The 23,172-nt window shown below is 42.6% G+C and overlaps 1 protein-coding gene across 2 annotated transcripts in view; it reads right to left on the bottom strand.

The window, feature by feature from the left end:
* Positions 1-17,775, bottom strand: part of RAB3B (RAB3B, member RAS oncogene family) — a 50,348-nt gene extending 32,573 nt beyond the window's left edge. Inside the window, exons 1-3 of one of the 2 annotated variants that reach the window (XM_021529361.2) lie at positions 17,665-17,758; positions 12,732-12,812; positions 7,306-7,533 (exon numbers count right to left, since the gene is read on the bottom strand). In XM_021529361.2, the coding sequence (XP_021385036.1) occupies positions 7,306-7,533; positions 12,732-12,752 (249 nt within the window). In that variant the 5' untranslated portion in view covers positions 12,753-12,812; positions 17,665-17,758. Of the gene's footprint in view, positions 1-7,305; positions 7,534-12,731; positions 12,813-17,664 lie in introns of both variants that reach the window. The other variant, XM_021529371.2, reaches the window with a different exon arrangement.
* Positions 17,776-23,172: the final 5,397 nt, after the last annotated feature.

Below are 23,172 nucleotides of genomic sequence, written 5' to 3'. Positions count from 1 at the left end.
GTCTGCAAAAACTCGCCTTGCAGTAAGTGCAAAAGTGCTTACAAAGGTGCTCTCTAACCTTTTCAAGAGCAAGCCATGGTGCACAACACAAAGAGGAAACAATTGAAAAAGTAGCTCAGCCTTACAGAAATGTGTACAGCATGAGGTTAAACTGCAGAGCAAGAAAGCAATTTAGCACTTGGTGGTAATTCCAATGAAAACACATTTTTTAGCCTTTTAGAGTTAAAAATCCAAAACACACTTGATGGGAGTTATTTCTCTTTCTTCCCTCAATAAAAAAGACTTGCATTCCTTGGTAAAGGACTTCACCTGGACTTATCAAAGCTGACTCATGCCAGTCTACCACAATTTGGCACTTGGAGCACTTGCTTCCTTTCAGAACTGGGCAGGCTTGGTGCCCGCTGGCAGCCAGCAGAGCAGGATGCAGTTACCATGGCACTGGAACACGCAGCAACTTCACAACTGCCAGGCAGCAGCGCCGACCCAGGGACGCACCGAGGGGAAGCAGCAGGTGAACCTTTGAATAAGCACATGCAAAAGCAAAAACAGCAGTAGGGTGAGTGTTCTGCCTCGTAAACATCCTATGCACAGGGCCCCAGCATGTTCTGTTTTATTGCTCTGGCTGTAAGAAGGCAGAGGGACAGTAAAACCTGGTAGCACCAGGAGCATCTGTGCACACACGGATCCACAGCCGCAGCTCTCTCGCCGTGACTTTACCCTCTAGCACAGCTGCAGATGTCTGGATGAGTTTGTCAGAAAGACAAACCAGCCAGAATCTGGCTGAGAAAATACCACCATCGAGCCTTCTTTGAGTAATACACAAAGTTCAATCACTTGAGTCATATATCACATGAAGGTACTTCAGTTAATGAAGCACAGCAGCTCATAACACAGTGTTTATCTGCTGCACTTACACCTGCTCCCCTCAAGTTTCAAACACTCCTGCCACCTCCTGTTTCAGTCTCTAACACAAATTAGTAGCGAAGCAGTGACTATCTGATTAGCACAGAAATGGATGCAAAGCAGAACTGGCAAACTAGAGGAGTTTTCAAACAAGATGCAAGTGCACAACAGAAGCACAGGATGCCATGTGTGAGCTGAGCAGGACACTTGGGACTGGCAGCTCCATTTGGATGTAGGAACATCTTAGCAATGCTGCAAACCCACACTGTGGCAGAAGCAGAGGAGGATACACTGGGATGCTTAGGCTACACTTTTGGGCTGCAGTGAAGTGACCCCCGGCCATAAAATGCAAGGTGCTAAGCTGCTATTGGAAGATACATCTTATCCCAAACAGGATTTATATTTTCTACTTCGTCACTCTCATTAGTATTTGCTGGACAGCCAGAACAGCTCACCAGAAATCTGGGTTCAGATCAATGTCACCTGGTAAACATTACACTGCTCTGCAGATGGGAGAACCTAACAAACAAACCATAGGCCTCTCAGTTCTCCACACTGCAGGAATGTGCTGCTTTTTTGTCCAGTTTCTAGTACTTCCCAAGAATATTTCCTTCTGTCTGCAGAATCCAATGCCTCCAAAGCAACAGAATACAGAAAATTAGTGCTTATCTCTGGGAGCTCAGTTCACGCTGTTTAATGAATCAGATGATGTTGAACAGCTGGACAACAGAAAATAAATCACAAAGTACATGCTGCTAAATTCCTAGTTACTCCAGCTCTGCTATAGGGTACAATTTCTCACACCTGATAAACGTTTTTAGGGCTTTGGATTCCCTTTTTTAGTTCTAAAATCAGCCTTTCAGGTACTCAAGTGTTGCATAAACATGACACTGCAGTAGACAACACAATGCATGAAAGTTATGTGAGTAAGCACAGCAGTTATATTTTCTCATCTGACCAAATGTGACAGTGTAAATGTGACACTTGAGACAAACACTATGAGAACTCATAAATTCCACCCACTATGTTATCTCATAACTGATCACAGTGCCACGCAGCATATTTAAATATAGAATATACCCAGTCATTATGCAGAAGATAAAATTGTGAAAGAAAATAATAATAAGGGTGATTCTGATGAGACAAAGACAACAGGAAAGGGTTTTGAGGCATGTGAGTCTCAGACCTTATACAAAATTACTACAAAATATCTATTCTGAATTTCTGGTAAAAAAGCATTAAATGCAAAACACTAGGAGGCCAGCAATTCATTTGTCCTCTCAAAGCTTAACTGCCTCACCTCATCAAGGAAATAATTTCCCTTGAAATTTCCCATGCACAACTTTTCCTCTACTGGACAAACAGTCAGCATTGGTCCATTTTCTGTAGGAAAGGTCCAGACCTTTGAACTACCAACAGCTCTTTATCAACAAACATACACTCAACACTGCCCCTGGATACAGCCTGAAACCTCTGAACACGTTTCATTTTACTGAAATGTATAAAACCAGGCCTCCAAGGGCCCAGGAACTGCAAAGATGGAGCACAAAGAGAGATACTACACCTGCAGTGAGAGCAAATCCAGCACTGTCAGCAGGGATAACTGCAGTGGTATCAGAGCTTAGACTAAAGTTGAATTTGGCCTTCACTGTATTGCAGAGTTATAATGAGATAACAGTGAGATTGAGGTGATTAACTATAAACAGAAATAAACCCTCCATGTCAACTGTTTGACTGCAAACACAGCAATGCCCTGCTCAGGAAGCTTAGGCTGTTCAATAAATTCAATAATGAGTGGGTAACTGACCCATCAGTCAGTTTGTCTTATTTGTCAAGGATCTTATTTGTCAAGTTTTTATTTCTCTCCTTTGTATCACCCTCGCAACTCTAATCTTAAAGCCCATTCAAAGTGGCTTGAGCACCAAGTTCTTCTCAAAGCAGAAGTATTATTACTTGAGATATAACCAAGACCTTGGAATTGAATTACAGACACTTACTGCATCTCTTCTCCAGTCAAATATTTTGCATTGTATTTTAGCATGAGAAGCAGTGCTTTACATCAACTCACCCACAATGATTTTCATTCCTGGGACCCAGTAAGTCCTTCATGCTGCAAATAAAACATAATCCTTGACTCCCTTACAAAGATCAACCTGATCTTTTCAGTATCATGAATTTCTCCATTTTAGCTCTTCATCTAAACAGCAAATCAGAAGATTTCACAACTGTGAGTCTGTAAAACCAGAATCAGGTCCATTAGTGCTCTAGAGACACCCGTCACTATTACATCTATACATTTAATTACTGAACCTCATTATCTCTTTTTTTTAGAAACAAGTTTTGTGCAAGCATTCAAGCCTGAAGTCAGTGCTTGCAAGGAACTTAGCAAAACCATGACAGGAATAGGATGCCTTGGGAATAGATGACTCTCTCATCTGAAATGCATAATTAGCTTTTGGTTAAGTGTGCAATTAACATTAAAATTTACAATCAAATATGATGGTGTTCTAATTTTTACCTCCTGTAACTGAAAAAAAAAAAAAACAACTCAGTTGGCAGTGTTACTGCTTTGAATCCCTTCCCTAAGAGGCGAGCTGCACAAGATGATCTTGTCATCCAGACAATGCCTGATACAAAACGCTTTTAAAAACAGTGAGTATTTGCCTTCTGGACAGCTACACAGCAGGGGGGGTATTTTGGTTTACACTTTTCTGTTTTGTAGTGGTAACTGCCACTCAATATAATTAGCAGTTGTCATATTTCTGTTTTTAAAGATCCAAAAAACACAGAGCAATGTTGCTTTGTGCCCTCTCCCCAGCTGTGCCCGAGAGCTGTAACACGTGCTTCAGACATCCACTAAACTTAATCTCACACCCCAACAGGTTTCAGCAGCAAAACCACTGAGACATTTTTATTAATGAGAAGGAAAAACCTTCATCCTGCAGTTTAATTCTGATAAACAGCTCTTAAAAGAAAACCCTTACTGCAGTCTAAATATGCTGCCTCTGTCTTAGCATCACAGTCTTCCTGCCTTTTAACCTGAAGTTAAATGTAATCTCTGTTGCTTTTTGCAAGCAGGGGTTGAAAGTAGTTTCAACTGTAACATCAGCTGCCAAACCCTGTATTTAGTTATGTTTATTATTAATCACATCAATGTTGAGAGTCTTTTGTGTAAGGTGCTGCACGAAAATATAATGGAAATGTAATCAAATTCCTCACACAAAGTATGTACTGGGCAGTGTGCAAGTGTTTGGGGCTGAACTCTGCCAGTGATTTTCTATCAGTTAATTTATGTGACTGTGCATGTAATGAACTCAGACTGGGCCAGCATAAAGGGCCAGAGGCTGCCCCTCAGCAGCCCCTCGATGCCACATTGCTCAGGAGCTCTGCTGTCGTTTTCACCACCATTATTCTTCACCAGCAATAGACACACAAATGCACGGAAGGGAGAAAAAGAAATCTCACCTTGCTCTTACCTAAAACTGAAATCACTTTTATTCATTCACCCTGCTTCCATCTGGATCTGGACAAAGTGGCCCTCTCTAGCTGCTAGGCAACCTGAACTCTGCATTAAGTATTAACTGTTTGCATTTGCTAAGAATATAATAATGTTACCTTTGAGATTTATTTATAATAAAAAAACATACCTAGCTGAAAATATAATAGTTTTCCTCCAGTAAACAGTAATTAGCAACTCTGGGAATATAAAATTGGTCAAGAAATGCAGAAAGATATTATAAATTGGCTCCTTACAATGCAATCATAAGGAAAATGCTTTATACAGAAGTATTACAGATGGCAGTGGCGCAAAAAAAAAAGCTAATTCAAGAATTGTATTTATGCAGATATGTAAATATCTATATAATATATTAATATATTTAAGCAATAAATGGTTTTAATTAGATATGAAATTACTAAGCCTCCTCCAACTACAAAACAAACGCTCTCAAGAAAGCAAATTTATTCTATTAACACAGCACCACCATTCCTAAACAAGACAGAAAATAGCTGCAATTAAAACATAGTCAACTGATCTTGGAGCTCTTTAAAGAAAGGGAAAAAAAGCCAACAAAACATTATTTCATAAACCCCTCTCTGAACCATTCCACTGTTTCCATATGCAGCAGCAGTGCTGTCATTCTACCTTAAAAACATCATGAATATCTCTCCTATGTCCTGTTCCTCTCAAGCTAAAGAGATATTCCTTTCAAGTCTTTTTCAAAGCAGATAATTTCCCAGACTGCTTAGTCACAAGCACAACTGATTATTAAAATATCAATTTGGGTGATTGAGGCGTTAATGTCAACAAAGCAAGAGGCCCACCAATGACACCAAAATCAAACAGAGGAGCACTCTCTTCTGCTCATTCCATGTGACAGCTTGTCAAATCCTCATTCACAAAATACAGACTTCCTCAAACTCAGCACCAACACAAATGCAAGATCTCTGGCTTTAAAATGCTCATCAACTTCTGCTGGAGAAACAAAACCAGGAGTCAGGCCAGAGAGACATTTACTGACACAGCTGGCAGTCTTTATGCGCAGCTGCTCGGCCCCTGAAGCAACATGAATTTTCCTGAGCTTTAAGACAACACAAGAATTTGGGTCCTGCACCCAAATTCTGTTCTTCTGTTCAACACAGGCAACAGGCAGTGTAAACAAAGTCTCACTGATCATGGATGTCTCTGGATCACAGCACAGCAGTAATAACTTCCCTCTCACCTGAGACCTGCAGAACACAGAACAGGGTTATTTGGCACAGCCCTTGAGCACCTCCAGTCTGTCACAGCTGCACTCACTTCAGAGCTCCACAAGCACCCCTGAACTGTAAAAACTCTGGGTCTGTGGAGAAGAGAACATCAAAGGTTCCTAGAAGTGCTTTTCTCTGGATTTTAGAAAAATATTTGAAGTGGTTAAGTCAAACACTCGTACCTTCTTCACTTAATTTCATATTTAACCTGATTCAGATAAGGCTTTAGCCAAACTTAGGGGGAATATAATTGAAAAAATGTCAACATAACTAGAAAATTGTAAGCCAGAGTAAAGGGTTCAATGGAGCCACAGAGCCCCACACTCCCAGAAACTCAACAGCAGCTGTAAATAATTTTTTTAAGTAATTGGAAGACAGATTGGTATGAAAATTATTTCTTTCTACACATAGGAACCCATAGTTTTGGTATTCTAATGGACTCCATTCATGTACCCTGGAGAACACATTGAAATGACAAATATAATCTCAGGACAGGCAGGAGACAAACAAGTTCAAATACTGTAGTTTTAATAGAGGTGCATAGTGGTTTTGTTAAGGTCCTTGAATCATGACTCATGTCAGGGATCCATGCAAAAAGAGAGAACAGAACAGAAGTTACTCTGGAAACTGTCCAACACTTAGGTATACTTTTGATTAAAAATAAATATTAAATCAACAGTCTTGTTGGTAACTCCAATATTACAGGTCCAATGGACTGTAACCTCTGAGGAATTCACCTGACATCTCTTTTCATAAGAAGTTTAAGGTTAATAAAGCCCTTTTTGCCCCAAATCCCTTTAACAGATTTAATTAAGATTATTGCTTAATTCACTATAATCATAGTATCTTTGAAAAATCTCTAATATTTTAAGGTGTTTTCTGTCTTGTTTTTACACCACTTCTTAGAAAATTTCATGCTCTAAAATTCAGAAAGACTAACTAAATGGAAATCATCTTTAGGAACTTATAGGGCCTGAAGTAAAAACATTTTTATTGCCAAAACCCTAAATTAAATCAATCAATTTCATATCAGGTGACCTACCTTAGTTTCAAGGTCAGGATTTTACAACATGAAAATTATCTTTTATTAAATAATTCGTTTTACATTGTACCCAGCAACACAGAAATAAAATGAATCATGTAGTCATAGTACAAAAAAAAGCACCTCATTTTAGATTCTCACTATTTAAGATCACCACACTAAATAAAAAACCCAGCTGTGATTACTGTAATTTGACATTTAAATGCAATTATTAAAGAATTACCAATCAGGTGTATGCAGATCAATTACAAGATGAAGCCCTTAGGGCAGAAATTGGGTAGAAATGTGTTGCTGGACAGGTACATGAGCTGCAAGAAGATACAAGTATCTTATACAGAGGCCATAAAATGATAGTATGAGTTGTGTGTAGAGTTCACTCAAATGTAGAGCAGCTGCTTTGACCACATCAGGACCCTCACCAGCTGAGTGAGACAGTTACAGGAAGAGACCTCCCTCAGTTTACTGCAGAGACACAAAGGTCCAGCCACACAGAACTTATGAACAACCAAAATCTACACCCATCCAAAACTCCACTTCCAAACAAGCCATGTTTTACCATCAGAGCTTTGCTGGGATTAATACAAAGCATCTTGGAAAATGCTGGCACTTACCCAAATCTGCAGCTTCACCCTCTTGTCATTCCTGTAAACTGTTTTCACCTTGAAGTCGATTCCCACTGTGCTCACAAAGGCTGGAGTGAAGGTGTCGTCGGCGTATCTGAAGAGGAAGGATGTTTTACCCACACTGCTGTTGCCAATGATCAGGAGCTTGAACATGTAATCAAAATTTTGGTCTGAAGAATCTTTCTGCCTGAATCTGGCATCTGTTACTGAAGCCATCTAAGAAAATGACAAACATGGAAAAAGAACAGATTTAAGAGCAGTTCAGCATTTGTTTTCCTTAACTATGTACCATATGTTTAGGTTATCTCTCCACTTTCTAATGTCATAACCACTATATCTGCTGACTAAAGAGAAGCCCACTTAGAAATCTTCTTTTAAATTCTGGCTTTAATCCTGTTTAGTGTTCACTCATGCTGGTAAGACTTCCAAACCCAAGAAATACACCTGTTGCACTGCTTTGTGTTTAACAGAGTAACAGATGGCTACTGCAGATTGTTCAAATACTCACGGGGAAACAGCATTCTTTACTCCAGTGGCACTTCTGTTGCTCCAATAAACTGCAACCAAGAACTAAAATCTTTGACAGTGCATCCAACCATGGAATTCATCAGCCAGCCTCCAAGGTAAATAAACCTAAATAATTGCCTAAATAATTGTTTTTACTACTTATATGGAAAATCCACATTTCTAGTGCATGCACCACCACCATTTTATCCTTACAAAAGTTCCTTCCTCAATATTTACAGAAGAAAACAAAAGGAAATGGGTAAAGATGAAAAACAGGAATTTCAGCTGGAAACCTTGAATCCATCCAACACCTATCTAATCCTAAAACTGCCATTAGAATAAAGACTGTATAAAATGCGAGGGCTCGATGGGAGTGCAAACAGCATTTGGAATGGATAAATTATCCCTTCTAGATTCAGAAACAACAACAACAACAACAACAAAAAGCAGAATACAAATCATTAAGGGCCATGGGCAGCCACAGCTGCTCTAATGTGTGCAGCTCAGACAGTTGGTGGGAAGAGGTAGGACTCTGACTTTTCACCTCTGGTTGTACAGAACACAACTACACAAACCAAATTACTACAGAGGAGGAAAAACAGATCTACCACGCTTTTAATCTCTCATGCTGTTTGAAACTACCACACATCAAATAATCAAAGGTCTCATCTCCTCATAACAAGTCACAGCATTGGCAAATTGGAGCACAGGTTTGATTAGCAGCTACTTATGCAAACCAGGGCCTGGGCTACTGCACGCAGAGTCAGAAAACACTGAGCAGTGACAGAAGTCTTGCCTTCACACAAGCATCCACAGAAGTTAATTTTCTCCTCAACTCAAATTCACAGGCACCTTTGGGAACAAAACTCACTCCAATGTCTACTCTCAGCATGTGACCAAATACCTTCCTTCTTAGCAAGTCTCACCTGCACACAGGACTTCACCCATTCACTGAAAAAAACCAGCAATAACAACACTCCACAAACACAATGAAAATCAAAACAAACAGCTCAAAATTCACAACTCTAAACCAAAATGCTATCCCCCAAGGCAGTTTAAATAGGGATGATAATTTCACTTAAATTTCCAACAGAGGGGAAACAAACCAAAAGCAACCCAGTTTAAACTTCAGTACAATATGCACAATGGTTTATCTCAGATTAAGCATATGCAACTTTCTCACACAGAAAAGGGCTGGTGCAGCAGACACTTCGTTCAGAGATTGCATTCCCAAGGACAGTTTCTGAAGAAATTTATCAGTAGCTGAATAGTGAACAGCTGCACTGAATGCATTAAATCTTCCCAAAAGTAGTTCTCAGTAGGATACAGCATAATTCTGATACACTCTCTTCTGAACTTCAGCTGCTCTTCAGTCACACTACAGTCTTTTGCAAGCACTCCAGAAAACACAAGCACAAATTTTCTTCTCATTAGAGAACAGCTCTTCTACCCATGTGTTGTGGTTCATAGCAGGAATTTCTAAAATGAGGAATTCAACATATGACTAACTTCTATTCAGACACTCAGGCCAATGCACTTACTGCCTCTTTATCCTTAGCAATCTCAGCTGCAAAAATTATGAATCAGGTGATTAGTTGATTTGTACCATCACCACACTGGACAAGAGAAAATTCTCTATTTGAGTAATTTATATTCCCCATACACATTATAATCTCCACAAATGCCATTGACAGCACTTGTGCACTTGCTAAAGAAGAAAAAAAAAAAATTCAAATCTCTACTTCTCCATTCTACTCACACAGGCTCGAAATAGTGAGAAACCCTCATCACTTGAAGCCTGATCTTTTAAAGATTGAGAGGAAGACCTTTAACAAAGGTATTGCACTAATCATTCAGGAATCAGTATCTTCTTTCTACCCCTGCCTGCCCAGAACCCATCCACACACTCCAAGCTGATCCTGTAACTAAAACACTGCTGCCTCTATTAACCCTCCTAGATTGCTCTAATCAGAATTGTACCTGGCTACAAATGTGACTTTCAGATCTCAGCTGAAAAATCAATTACAGAATGTGGCCAGCTTCAGCAGCTTTGTTAGAAGCACAACACAGAGAATAAGATCAAATGATACTTGTCCAGAACGCTGGGCTGTTGTCATAGAAGCACAGCCCTTGCTGGCCTCTGTGCTGCCTGAAGATGCTGCAGGTCAGCGTCTTGAATCACCAGAGGCAGTCAGAGCACAAAAATTTTAAAGAAAACTCCATCTCTTTGCTTAAATTTCACTTTTCCCTTTCCCCTCTAATGAATAGAGTGAAACTGAAAGAACTTTCATACTAATTTCTGATTATCCCTCTGTTGGCAGATCATTACTTGAAGCTGTGCCCTACCACCAGCACTTGGGCTAGAAGCGTTCACAGGGCTGCCCCTGAATTTGTGCTTGAATCCCAAAGCCAGGGAACAGCAGACCTTTCTCCTGGTCCTCCTCCTCTCCCTTTTCTCTTCCCCACCTGTTGTCTCCTCTGCTCCAAGCACTCCCTAGTCATGTCAGCACTGAGGACCCCACAGAGAGATGGTTCAGAGAACAGAGAGATCCCAGTTAAAAATAAATCCTCCTACAGCTTCTCCTGTTTTGCAGGGCTGTTTGTAAAGTTGGTTCAGTTCCTGATCCCTCACGACTGAGAGAGCCAAGCAGAGGGGACGGAGCAGTGGGAAGTGGTGGCAGTTGCTATGCTACTGAAAGAAAGGTCCACAAAATCACATCTTCTGCAGGCCCTCTGCACCTGGAGGAGATTGTGCAGCACAGGGAAATGGAGACAACATGCTGAGGTCAGGCAGCTCCTGTCCAAATCACCCAAAGGCTCACAGAGCCATTGCTCCCAGGGGATTGCCCTGCCTCCTTGGTCCAAGGCCATTTAGCTGGCAGTGCAATCCCTGCTCCCTGGGCACACAGACGCAGATGCTCTTTTAGGATGGCTCCAAACAGAGCAGCATCTCTGCTCTGTTCTCTGAAACAGAGCAGCATCTCTGCTGTTTCACACAAACACACAGCCCAAAGAGAGTTCTGTTACAGGAGACCAGGTCAAATACAGCTGGCATATAGAAGGCAAAGGAGAGGCTCATGACTGTTTCCATTTTGATTGTCTTGGACTAATCCTCAGTAAAATACTTACACAGGAAAGATTTTGCTACAGGACATAAAACCCATTACACAGGAGAGGGAAAGTCTGCCAATCAGATTGTCCTTGAGAACACTTCAGCATGAGACCTTGCATCATTTAGTTTTTTGCCTGGGTAACCCCCATTTTTGTAGCTAAGAGCATACTCATATTGACAATCTTGTTTCCCCACATGCATTAGCAATGGGAGCAAGGTCTCAAACACGGCCAGTTACTAGTTTTGTGGGAACAGGCAGTTTTGTAGCTCTGAGATACCTTATTATTTCCCTATTGAGGAAAAAGCCTGCAGTGTGAGCTCATCTTTTATTAGACAAAGAAACCACATAAGAGCAGGATGCTGCAAATGCTCTAAAGCAATAAAATCTTAATCAGAGCTTATTAGCCACCAAAGAATATATTCCTAGGTCAAGGTGGCTCTCCTGCCTTTAGTTTCTATTTTGGTCTAATGAATTTTAAAAGAAAAAAGCCAATTGCCCTAAGACGCCTCCATGGGAAACCAACCTTTGTTGGTTTTAGTGCTCACTGAAATGTGTCACATAGATGGATCCATACAGCTGTGCTCAATTTGTGACCAACATCATGGTGAAGACTAAAACTGGTTTATAGTGCAACACAAAACATCAAAGTGTTTCCACTCTTAGGAATCACTGGAAGTGGTCACTGTAAGCCCTGCTCTCCAACATTTTATGCATAAGCCAACTTCAAGAAAAATTTAAAGTGTTGGCTAGAAATCACCTGATGTATCTCACCATTCATTTATTGCCAGGAAAAAAGGCTAAGATTGACTTTTCGTGTTGTCAGCCCCTACAGTTTTGTCTACAAAGTGATGGAGGGCTGTTCTTCTTTATCCTCACAGACAAGAAACAAGAAATCCAATCATTACCTTGGAAGGTTACATGCCTATTTATTAGCACATGGGTGTGTTCACAGGCATGCTGTTTCCACTTCCCATTCTCTCCCACAACGGCATGAGAAAGAAGTCTGAATTTGGGAGTCTCCTTTTCTGCTGTCAGTCACCCCAGTTAGCCATGAAACCTGCTCACACTGATGCAACTTATACTTCAAACGAAGTAGTAAGACACATTTTCAAAATTCAACTTGTTATGAACCTGGGTATTTCTCTATATTATAACTTCTGGACAGTTCTAGCAATAAAAACCTATTTTAACATGCTTCATTTTTAAAGGCAAAACTGTAATTTCCTATATTTGTCTTATGCTATTTAGGACCAGTAACAATTTAAATGTGACAGTTTAACTGTTTCATCATCATGCACTAACACACATCTCTTTAATTAGGCAGATGAGAGGATGGGGTGAAACCACTCCTCTGTATTTCTACAGAAACCCATGAGAGGTGCTACTAATGTGCAACATAACTTCTTCTCGAAAGTGTTAATACCTTGTGTATTTTTTTCCCAAAAAGTCTTAGAAAGTGCATTTAAGCTAAAAATATTCTAGTTCACAAATTACATATCTATGTCAATTTTCTATTACAAAAACTCACTCCTTTATGTGCTCTGTCATTGGAAAATAAATACTGTTTTCTTTTTCAGAAATGAATTTCCATTCTGAACCAAATTTCTACCAAGCAGTGGAATTTTTTTACAGCCAATGTATGCTGTCCTAAGGATAAAGCTCATAAAGGAAACAAGGCCGTAACCTTAGAGACTCTTATACAAATGCTGTTCTACAAGATTTATCAGAAGCAGAAAACAGAGTATGAGCAATTAACATAACTGCTAATAAACATTGCAAGCAAGCGATAGTTACCAATTTAGATCTATAATCCATGAGAGAGATGAAGGCTTTGCTGTGAGTATATGAATCAAGAGAGTGGTCACACTGTTGAACCTGCGATGTAGAAGCAAAAGGATTACAATGATTATGATAAAGATGAATAATAAGAATATTAGGTAAGGGAATATGGGTAGGCAGGTTAGGCTGGGAACACAGTGCTGTGTAAGGTCTGAGCTTCCTCCATTGAAGGTAAAGAGGAAAAGTCCTGTAGTGTACAAAGAGAACAGAAACAGTGCTTGAGTTAGTGACAGATATTAAGATAACAGCAAACATTTGAAGCCATCAGTTTAAAGTTTATTAAAGGGAGATTATCTTTACCAATCTAAAATTAAAGTTCCGGATAAATTTCACAAGTGGATGGAAAATCTTGGATAGGAATCATTACACATTTCCTGAAGAAAGGCAGCAAAGCAAATGGAACCAAGAAGCAGCTGAAATCCCTCTGTACACAAGGGTGTTTTGCACAAAGCCTGGATCAAAGTCTACCATGCTACAAAGACAACTGCAATAGGACATCTGCAACTTATAGCACATCTACACAAAAACATCTGCCTTAAAGTAATAATTATTGCAGATTTAGAGCAGAAAAATGTCACAGAACATAGTTGTCTTTTTCATGGCTAATACAAAGTAAAGGCCAAGTTTGTGTCTGATGCATTTTCTCTCTGTTAAGCCAGGGTACAGCACCATTTGTCATCCTGACTTGCATTATGTCGCCTTGTGGAGACTGCCAAAACACCTGGGCACACTCGGACCTTATGTAAATAACAGGCTGCAGCCACCTACTCCAGGCCACAATTTGGATCAAAGACAAATAAATCCTCTCTCAGGATCCACACAATTGACAATCACCTTGCTTGGCAGCAAAACAGAAGCTTGGTCTTGCCCAAAGTATTGCACATTTTTCAGTTAAATTTCCTCCTACTCTCACAGCCCTGCCCTCTGCTCCCTGTGACAGCCTCTGGCTCACTCTTCAGTACTGTCCAGAACTTGACTTTGGGGTGTCATCCAAATGCCACTCACCTGACAGATCCAGAACAAAAACAATTTAACTCCCTACACAGAAAGTCAATGTCTATTACTTTAAAAATGTGGGCTCTTCATCTTTACCACTTCATCTTTAACAAAATTCATTTATTAATGAATCCAGAAGGCTTTATGAGAAGATGCTTGTAGTGGATTTGTTCTGGGATTTACATGCTACAAAAAAGTTTAATATATGCATGACAACTAAAGGATGAAAACCTCTAAGCAATGTCAGTGATTATTTTCATTCCCATTTAGATTTGGGAACATAGGGTTTAAAAACAGCTTTTAAAGGATTTTTAAGAATTTGATGGGTGTGGAACACAAATCAAGAACCAGCAGGTAGCACTTTTTTGCCATCTAACTTTACAACAACATTTGGTTCAATTGTTGTTAGAAATATTTCCTCAAGTCAAACATAAAGCCATGCCTCTCCCATTTCCTGCACAACATTCAATATCTTCAAAGTCCATTTTAGAGCCACAATAGAATTCTCAGGAAGGAGGAATTAGTCCCTCTAATATGACAACAACAAAAAAAAAAAAAAAAAAAAATAAAGAGCTAAAAGTTTCCACCTTTGTACTCTCTTCTATGAGTGTTGTTTGCCACTCTCTTATTATCACATGGTTCCATGCCTATTGGCAAGCACACTACTCCAAAAATCAGAGTAAAATATGTAACAGTAAAAAAATCTTCCATGGTAAAGGGGACCCACTAACTGAACTCACCTCAGCTCTCTCCCAAAGGATGCAAGGAAGAGGGGATTTTTATCTTCCCTATGCCCTAGAGAAGGGATGCAGAGATTTCCACAACTCCCTGAATATTCTGTTGAATTTTGGAATCCTGGAGCCAGCCAATTTCTAGGTCTACAGAACTGCAAGCTGAGGCTGACCCGAATCCAGTCCTATCCCAGAGAACAGTGCACACTGATGAGGTTGTGGGCTGTTACAAAACTCACCATCCTCAAAGCCCTTCCTTCCTGTCACAAACACTGCTGCGATGGTTGAAACAACAGAAACCCGGAATTCAGTCCCCTTCTCGTCAGATCTCCAGCCTTGCAGCTCTGCCTCTCTTTCTCAGGAAGGAACTGGCAATAGTGAAGCACTTCTGAGCACCTCGCTGCTGAATGCACTGAAGGAGCAGTGACATGAAAGCACCCAGAGCAACACACAAGATCAATCTGTACCAGCTCTGCTACAGGACACATGTGGGTCCCTGCTGGTCCTTCCACAGCTGGAAGGCAGGGCACAGCCACGTTCTGCCCTGGGATGCAGCCCTCCATGGAGAAAGCCATGACTGTGCCCTTTTATGGTGGAGGAAGATAAGGGAAGTTCAGACATATGATGGCACTCACCCTATCTGGAGCTAGAGGCCATATGCAGGCTCAGGTAGACACCCCTGCATCAATGAGCAGGAGACACAGATTTTTCTGCACCACGGGGTCTAAAACCTTTCACTTATAGGTAAAAACAAGCTGTTGTCCTCCCCAAATCAAGTGACCTGAGACTGGAATTGTCTTGCAGAAGCCACCTGCAAACCAGAATCACACAGAGACAGGGACAGCTCAGGATGCCTCTGCAGTGCAGAAGTCTAATTTGCTGCCTTTTATCCTCCTCTTCCAAGCAGAAAATCTGTGATGAATAAGTTAATTCATTTCTCTATGCTATGATGTTCTCCCATGCTGCTAAGTAAGCCACCTGCTAACTGGGATTACAATAAGCACCCTCACACCTCCCATTTTTTAATGAGCTAATACTTCCAAACATAAATTTTATTGCTTATTTCAAATATCAAACTACTGCACTAAGCTAAGCACACATTTCCAGGAGCTCACTAAATATGCAGAACCTGAAGCACAAGACACATTTTTACAGCAAAAAGAATACCTGAAATGACCAGTTCAGGACATTTCTCAGCATTAGCCATTGAGAACTGCCTCAAAAAACCCTACTTCTTCAGCCCAACCAGTAACAAAAAATACACATGTAGCTACTGGGGAGGACAAAGTGGACATGAGAGCCCTTTCCTGGCACTACAACCAGCCAGCATGATGCAAGACCCTGAACTGTGATGCTGTGACCTGCACATTTAATCTGGAGCTGCATGAAATCATATGAAAATGAAGGTAGGAAAAAAACATCTCTGAACTACACAGCGAACATAACTACTACATGACAACCAGCATGTCAACAAATACTAGATGCATTGGTTTGCTACACACAAGAGATACTGCTATTAAAACCTAAAGCTGGTAAGTCTCGCTTTGTCACCTGAAAATATATCTGGTCTGCAAAGAGGGAATCACAATTTTGTCAAAATTGCAAAGGAAGCTTGATTTTAATTTGGTTTGTCTCTCTTCTGACTTACAGTATAAATTGTTTTGATAAAACTGTCCTGAAGACAGTGAAGTCCCAGTAAATGCACATATAACCACCTCCAGGACAGCAAGTACAAATAACAGGAAATAAAAGCCTTTTAGTTACACACTTCCATACAGCAGTGTATGGATTCAATTTTGTACCTCCTACAACCTAATACCAGTGTTCCCATTATCTGAATACAGTTACAAACACACAGATCAAAATTATAGTTCCAGTGACATTTTTACCTTTGGAGGGGGAAAAAAAGCATTCACAAGAGAATGTTATTTGGACCCAGAGCTAATCCAGGCAACTCTGAAGTCCTGAAAACTATTATTTGCACAAGTGAGAGTACAGCACTGGGTGAGGAATAAGTGATGAGAAACAAAGCAGAAGTCAAAAACAGATTTGCAACCAAAGAATTTCACAGAAACATGTTCTGAGACCACGGTCTTATATTGTCTCAGGACATGGGAAAATCCACGTTACAATAATTCCCCCCACTTTGCTTTGGGTTTGGTTTTTTTTTTATCTTTTTTGATAAGTTACACTTAATTTAGGTCAGATCAACCTGATGCACTGAGCAAGCCCACAAGCTTGTAAGAAGGAAAGGACAGCGTGGAGACAGAGCCTTGGGAGGCAAAAACGGGTGAGCCACTCGTGCCGGTGTCGGCGATGCCGCTGCGGTCCCACCGGCTGTTACCGCGCACACCAGCGCGGAGAAAACAGCGGAGAAAACCAACGCGTCGTCCCAGAACGCATAGGAAAAAAAGACAAAAACAAAAACCAAAAACAACATGCGTTTTGCACAGCACAAACTGGACAAACTGGAGAGTTTATACTTTATAGGAACTAAATTAGAAGATGGATCCGTTCGGTTCGGTGCGGCGGGCTCGCTGGCCGGGGCTGTAAGGGCAGTGTGGGTACAAGCAAGTCCGCTCCGCCGGCTCGGGCGGGCTGTGCAGGCAGCAGCGGGTCCCTGCCCTGCCCGAGCAGCCACGACGGCAGCGGGTGCCGCGGCTCCCGGCCGGGCTCCACCGCCGAGCAGCTGGGTTCCTGCCGCCGGCTCCCCCTCCCCGAGCCGGGCACTGCCCGGGCTGAGGAACGGGCGGGCTCCGCTCCAGCTGGAGAACAGCCGGGAAGGCCCCGCTCTCCAGCCTCCCCGCTCCCGCGAGGCTGAGGGTATTTCACAGATAAGGCGATATTATATCGCCTCTCATTGCTGGGAAATGTTTATCTTGGCGATGGAACTGCTGCTGCCCTCTCCGCCCCGCCGCTCCCGAGGGCTGCCCGTTACACCACACCTCGGGGCACGGAGCTCGCCCGCCGGGCACCTCCTGCTTCCCGTCCCGCGGAGCCCGGGGACAGCCCCGACGCTCGGGGCGAGGAGGGCAGCAGGAATTTGTGGGTCCCGGTGGGGCCATGGGGCGCGGAACACCGCCAGCCCCCTCTCGCCACCTTCGAAGGGAAGCAGCCCCGACGGCGCGGGAGGAGCCCCCTCAGAGGGGCACGGCTCTTACCTGCGGCGGAGGAGCGGCGGCGCCGAACCGAGCCGGGACGAGCCGAAGCGAACCGAGGCGAACTGAACTGAAGCAAAGCGAGCCGAGCCGAGCCGAGCCGAGCGGTCCCGCGGCCGCTGCTCGCGTGGCGGAGCCGCCCCCCCGCCGGTACCTGGGGCGGCCCCGGGGCGGAGCGCGGCGGGGCGGGGCGGGGGCCCCGGGGAGCGCGGGAGCGGGAATCGCCTCAGGCGCTCCCGGAGCCCCCAGGCAGGGAAAACGTCCCAGGTGCCAGCCAAACTTGCCGTTCTTGCCGCACGGGCTGGGTTCTCATCAGTAGCACTGTTAGCTCTGATGCCTAGTGATGGCCGATGTGGCGTCAGGCACTATATTTCTACTGGTGAGAAGACAAAAATTGAGGCAGTGGCTACGATCTAAGTCGCTCACATGAAGGAGGTCTGATGAAGAGGTTGGGGTGGACCCTCTTAGCTTTAAAACCATTTAGACCCCAGAGAGACCTGACTGTGGTCTATTCCTTTCCAGGAAACCAAAATAGCCTTTAGAGATGATGCTCTGGACAATTAACAAAATACTGAGTTTTAAAAAACATGTTAAACATTATGTGTGACATAACTAAGAAGGTGCTTTCCTAACAACCAGCAAAGGTGGCAGGATTTAATCAAGTGCCTCAGCACAAACACAAGGTCTTGTTGGGCCCCAGGAGAGAGGCTCCTTGTGAGGAGGTGCCTAAAGGTTCTGGATCTGCAGAGTTTCTGCCTTCAGGCAGTACCTCTGAACTCAAACCCCTAAAACTTGGGGGTGCAGATGTCTTTTCATCCTGCCATGTCCTCCAGAGCACTGCTGCTTTCTTCTCAGTCTCATTGTGCCTTTTGTTTGATGTGCAGCACTTTGACTCAGCTTGGACACTGCCCACACAGCACAGGAATGATTTTGTCCACTTTTAAAAGCTTTTTGCACATCTGGTGGTCCTCAGCATCTGATCCTCAGCTCTGATCTTCAGTGGTCTTTGGACTGGCTCATAGGTCAACCTGTCCTTGGAGCAGCTTGAGCTTTAAAACCTTTCAGCCACTTCAGAGGAGTCTGACAATTGATTTATTGCTACATTTTGTCCAGGGCAGTTGACTAGTTACCAGTATCGTGGGAATGTAGAAAGCTAAGGAGCACAGTAGTACTATATGACTAGCATATGGCTAAGGGAACATTTTAGGAAGAATTACAGGAGAGATGCTGAGCACCTTTAAGGAGCACATTTTTCTCTCTGCAGTTCAGAGATGCCATACAGCTTCTCCATTTTACTCAAGTCTGTGCTATCTGCCAGGTAGCCCAGGGGACAATTCTACCCAACATCAGAATAATTTTCTACCCTCATCTAGAACAGAAATGTGTATTTGCCATCAAAACCCCAACTAAAATTACTGTTATATAAACCAGGCCCTGATTTAAGCCTTAAGCAAAATAATAGTTTTGTGTAGGCAACTAGAAATAATCAATAGTGTAACAAAATCCCAAACTCATTACAAGTATTTCAAAGACAGCCTAGCAAGTTCGACACCTAAAAAAGACTTTCCAGCTCCTTGCAGTCCTCTTATTGCTCTAGGATAGCTGATCTCTGCCAAAACCTGACTTCTTGTCAACCCAGCATGGGTAGAGCTCTTCTTTCAGTCTGTTGATTGATGCTTAGTCTAGAAAATCATTGTGATCCCACAGCCCTATAAAGCACCAACACAGAGTGCAAATGGTCATGGGCACATACCTGCACCTTTGATGCAAAGGACACATCATGGCTGAGGCTCACTTGGGCATCTGGCAGTGATCTGACACCCCATAACCACAGCCACAAGTGCAGAGCCACTGTTCAACAATCCTAATTTCCAAAGGCTTTTCTGTATTTCATGCTACCCCTAAAATGCCAGTGTTTAGCTACAAGCACTTTCTTAGTCAGGGATAACCAAAAGAAGGCATGCACCCAGGTAATTAGGAGACAGGAGAATACGTAGTGATTTTTGCTGTCTATCACCTTGTTTAGACGTGTTTCTATAATTTATGGAGTGAATATTTTTTGCTCTCCTAGTGCACTTCCGTGCCAGGTTTTAATGTTGTATGGTCATGAATTGCTGACACCACTTCCAGTGGGGGAGGTCTTTGTTATTCTAGATTTATAGATGGGGAAATAAGGAAACAGGAAAGAACTCCCACAAGCACACGGAGGTGGAAGAGCAGATGCTGTGCTTTATCTTGTTTTCTGACATGTGGATCTATCTCACTCTCTCACAGCAGTCAGGAGAGCACATTTATCAAGCACAACATACATACTCTACTACTCTCTCAACATTTTTAATTCAAAACACTCCATCCTCTCACAGTGCAATTGATCTGAAGAAACAAATTTCATCATTTCTAAAAATGGTATTTAAAAAAATTAATTTATCAATTCATGTATTGATTTATTTATTCTTAAAGCAAGAGCAGCACCAGAACAGTTAAATCAGCTGTTGTCCAGGGGTGCCAGGTGAAAACAGGACACCCACAAACAAAATCCTCCTTGTTTGAATAGGCAGCACTCACTCAGGTTCTTCTCCACTTCAGTGTGGAATAAAGAGGATGTAAGGCCCATGCTGTGTCCCCAGGATGTGTGTGAATTTCATCCCTGTTAACAGAGCTAATGCATCCAAATCCTCACAAATGCTCTTTGAACACTGTTCATAATATCAGAAATAGCACAATAAAGTGACATCCAAATTTGACTGTGCTGCCAGTGCAGCTTATTTTAAGCACAGCACGTTATGTTGTGACCTGAAGCACTCTCAAAAAGCAGGGAGAACATCTGCAGTTCTCATCAATTAATATTTCTGCAGCGCACCTACCTACTTCATGCTCTGTGTGTGCAAAATGGTCCAAAAATGAATGTATACCAGCAAATAAACTCTACTCAGCAGCCAGTTACATACAGCCTTAGCCAAACTCAGTCCACACACTCCTGCCCCTTCAGCTCTGCTCCAGCTCCTCCCTTGCCCTGACTTGGAGTGGTAACAATGGGATCATGACGTTTTGAGAGGGTGGAAACTAGGAAGTTGGCTCCCTTTCACTCCCCACACCACAGCAGAGACATGGGAATGGAGGAGGAGATTCCTGTGTTGGGGGGAGGAAAACATAACACGGGAGCAGCACCACCCACTTGAGATCCCATGCCCAGGTCATACCCTGCCTGCTCCCACATGCTGGCTGCCCCCTGCACTTTTCCTGATGCCTGTGCCCCGTGCTGGGATGAGAGCCAGCACAGGGGTGTGTGACAGCCTCTCTCACTGTTCTGAGTTAGAACCTGGAATGCTGTAAGCACAGGTCAGACAGTCCCTGCTTCCAGCATAGTTGTGAGCAGAGAAGTTTGGGTCTCCATTTTTTTTTTTTTTAATTTTTTTTCCCATAATCAAAGGAACTTACTGCAGATTTCACCATCACAAAATGGTGGCATGACATTTTTCACAGCTTGGAAGGATCACTCAAGATTTGGTCCCTATTGCCACTGCCTGTGACCGGTCACAGGGGCTGGCTGGGACTTGTCAGTGAAGATTCCTTCTCCTTGGATGGTGCTGACGTGGTGGCACCGGGCTGGCACTGCAGGGGCAGGAGTGGTTCACCCTGGACAATGGCAGGCCTGGGAACTGTGCACAGCCACACCTTATTCTAGACAAACTTTAAGGGGAAAAGCAAACTGAGATTATTTGGCTAACTGCTTAACAAATCAGCACCTGTTTCTTCAAAGAGGAAAAGGGGAATGGGTTAATACGCCAAATAGTTTTGAGACAAAGTAACTTTTAACATTTAGACAGACCTTCATTATTGTTTCCTGGTTTCCTCCAGGCAGCAACCTTCCCTCTCCAGTCAGTGCCAAAGACAACTTATACAGCTGTGTGGATAGGGGATGCAACCTTTCAGAGAAACTTCATCTTTGGCTTTGCTGTCTTTGAAATGAGCATGGATTTGCAGTGATGAACCCTTTTCATCCCACTCTCTGGAGAGAGCTCTGTTCAGAGTAATTCCATCTTTATTGCTTTCTGAATCTCTATCCTCAGGCCTCAACTTTAGAGCTACCAATAGCGACAGTTGTCAAGGAATAGCCCTGGAGTGGTTCTCCTGGCTGGGCAAACCCAAGCAGGCACAATAACAGGTCAGCTGCAAATAAATATCACAGCATAACATAAATGCAAATACCTCTCCTCTTGCCAAAAGTTAAGAGAAGTTTCATCACCTCCAACGATATATGACCTCATATTCATAGGGGTTTAATAATATTTCACTTCAAAGCTATTTATTACAAGAACTCTGAGTGAATGAAGCTCATTAGCAGTTTGATACAGGCTAGACACAGTGGCAGGCAGACAGCCACAGGGACAAAAGTGCGTTTGAAGTAGATGACTCCTAAACTCAGCATGCCAGGATGACAGATGGGGCACTCTGGCCATGCAGGCATTCTTGGTTGTTGCAGTTTTGTTCCCTGCTGCTTAACATGGCAAAGGAAAGGTTTCCTGAGTCTCCAGCTGAGACTTCCTTAAAGCCTGTCCAGCCTCAGGTGCACAAAGCAACCTCTGCTCCCAGGCAGCCAGATGGGAGCTGCAATCCAGGCACTCCCTAATTAACTTTGGGTTATGTTTTTTTTCCCTCTGTAGCTTGTTTCTGGAAGAAAGGGAACTGACAGCATGTTTGTTTACAAGAGATTAATTCAGCCTAGCAGTTCTCTGGGTCTGTACTAAGAATTTTGAAGTGTCTTTGGCTTTTTTATCACCCTAGGAGTAAAAGCTGAGAATCCAAGGGGATTTCTAGATACATCTGAAGAAGTGATCATGTAAGTTACTGCAAGTCATACACAGATGGGTAGAAGAAGAAACAAAGCTGATGGGGGCAAACTAATCGAAGGCCTTGGTTTCTGAGCAGTGCTGCAGTGTATCATTAACTTCAAACACAGCTACTGGAAACACTGACCTGCAAGCAGCTTCTCTAAGCCCTGGGGACGTGCTTGTGTGCATAAAGTCACACAACATACAAAAAGCAACTGCTGGGTGGATCCCTCTGCACAGAAGAAAATGCCAACCATCTGTACCATCTTAACAAGATTATGAAGAAGAAGGATGCAAATAATCTGCAGTAGGAGATAGCAACAAAAATATTCAGGTATAAAACTAAGAGGCGGGAAAGATAAAAATACTTAAGTGACATATCAAAAATAGGTCCACCCTGCAATCCAGAGATGTGAAACCAGCTTTTACACAAGTTAGCCAGCTGTCCCTAGAAATCAAGCTGTGAAAGCACATAAATCGTATTCTGCTGAGACCCCAGCTAGACACCAAGCAAGCCAGCAAGTGCCAAGCTCCATCCTGCTACAGAGGACAAAACAATGGTCTGGAAAAGAGCAAATGGAAGAGAGGATGGGGAAGCTGTACCAGCTCACCATGTCTGAACATACAGAGGGTAGAAAGGATGAGAGAGAAAGGAGGCAGCTGAAGAACAAAGGGAAAA

Source organism: Lonchura striata, chromosome 9 (genome assembly GCF_046129695.1).
Source record: "Lonchura striata isolate bLonStr1 chromosome 9, bLonStr1.mat, whole genome shotgun sequence".
Taxonomy (NCBI): domain Eukaryota; kingdom Metazoa; phylum Chordata; class Aves; order Passeriformes; family Estrildidae; genus Lonchura; species Lonchura striata.
This window is presented reverse-complemented; position numbering and strand designations above follow the sequence as displayed.